Source organism: Cebus imitator, unplaced genomic scaffold (assembly GCF_001604975.1).
Source record: "Cebus imitator isolate Cc_AM_T3 unplaced genomic scaffold, Cebus_imitator-1.0 Scaffold6, whole genome shotgun sequence".
In the NCBI taxonomy this organism is placed as follows: domain Eukaryota; kingdom Metazoa; phylum Chordata; class Mammalia; order Primates; family Cebidae; genus Cebus; species Cebus imitator.
In genome coordinates, this window is record NW_016107321.1 from 4,642,665 (window position 1) to 4,644,431 (window position 1,767).

General features: G+C 42.4%; 1 protein-coding gene across 4 annotated transcripts in view; it reads right to left on the reverse strand.

Moving 5' to 3' along the window:
* Positions 1–350: 350 nt before the first annotated feature.
* SLC22A1 (solute carrier family 22 member 1) overlaps positions 351–1,767 on the reverse strand; it is a 36,073-nt gene continuing 34,656 nt past the window's right edge. For all 4 annotated transcript variants that reach the window (XM_017538064.2, XM_037741771.1, XM_017538059.1 and 1 more), the window contains one exon: positions 351–554. In XM_017538064.2, the coding sequence (XP_017393553.1) occupies positions 519–554 (36 nt within the window). In that variant the 3' untranslated portion in view covers positions 351–518. The remainder of the gene's footprint in view (positions 555–1,767) is intronic.

Below are 1,767 nucleotides of genomic sequence, written 5' to 3' on the forward strand. Positions count from 1 at the left end.
CCACGGATGTGGAAGGGTGATTGTACTCTCCAAGCAATCTACATGTTGAAAGACTTTCACCAACATAGATACCTACAAATTCAAAGACATTTTCTTTCAGAGAGTGAATCAAACCAATTATCTTTCTAAAAAATTCTTTCCAGAATACTTATTCTAGGAATCCGGTTACACAGACCTCTTTTCTAGCAATATTTAAATTCTACTGATCTTCAAAAGCCTTTAGATAATTAAGTATTTGATACCAATAGCACCAGCAGCTTTCCCTAGAATGAATGCACAGGTGAAGACAGCCAGGGCCTTGGATAACTTAAAAGAAAGAAAGCAAAATAAGATAAAGCCCATGCAAACCATTCTTTAGGACTGATATTAATTTGGAGGTGGGCAAGTATGAGAAAGAATACAGAGAAGTGAAGGCATCTAGGAATTTCCACAGAGGATAACTCCATCTTCATCCCTCCGACAATCCATCCTCCACAAAGCATCTCTCTCAGGTGCCCAAGGGTTCTGATGTTTGGACCTCAAGGCAAATCATATTTTCTTTGCGCTTTGCTTTTCTGTAACAACGAAAAATAAAAGTTGAAGTTAAAATAAATAAATAAGCCATTAGTATGTTCATGATGAAACTGTCGCAAAGTTGTACACAGAAATGAATAAGTGTCAAGACAAATAAAAAATAAGGATAGCAAACAGCAAAGAAGAAGAGGGCTTAGCAAACTATAGCCTGTGGCCCCAACCAGCCTTATTGCCTGTTTTTGTACCACCTGTGAGCTATGAATGGTTTTTTTACATTTTAAATTGTTGCAAAAAATGAAAACATTTCATGGCACTTAAAAAAACTACATTAAATTCAAATTTCAACATCCATAAATAGCATCCTTCAACCATTGTCTATAGCTGCTTCTCCAATGCAGGGGCAGAGCTGAGTGGTGTCAAGAGAGACCACAGGACCCTAAAACCTGAAATATTTACAATATGGCCCTTTCCAGAAAGAATCAGCCAACCCCTGAAGTAGAAGGTTGATCATGTTGTTGCCTAACACAGTCACTTAACTGGAGGCAGCATCCCATTTGGAATCTGGTGACTTTTGGGATACAGGTCATTATCTCCTTCATCTGTGGAATGGGTCTGATAACCATGGAAGCTGCCTCCTAATGTTTTGGGAGGATTCGGTGAAAATGCACATGGAGCTTTCAGGGAGGCAGACACACACAGTAAGCACCCCATGAAGCTGAGCTAGAGTTACAGTCACTTCCATTCCTGATATTCTCCCCTTGCAAGTGGGGAAGAAGAAGTAATCAACATGATCACTCTGGCCATAGACTATGGCTCCTATATATGGAATTGGTATAGTATAGCAGAGAAGATAGACAACGAAATAAGCAAATATTAGGAAGTGTGAAGAGTATTGCCAAGAACCCCAGATGCACAGGGGGTGCAGGTTCTGGGCAGCAGTACCTGCCTCCCCTGGCAGGGTGGGAATGGTTAGGATGAGGTAGTGAAGGGATTAAACAAAACACCTTAAAAGACGACCAAGCTGGGCGCGGTGTCTGACACCTGTAATCCCAGCACTTTGGGAGGCTGAGGCAGGCAGATCACCTGAAGTCAGGAGTTCAAGACTAGCCTGACCAACAGGGAGAAACCCCGTGACGTGATGGCACATGCCTGTAATCCCAGCTACTCAGGAGGCTGAGGCAGGAGAATCACTTGAGCCCAGGAGGTAGAGGTTGTGTTGAGCTGAGATCACACCATTGCACCCCAGCCTAGGCA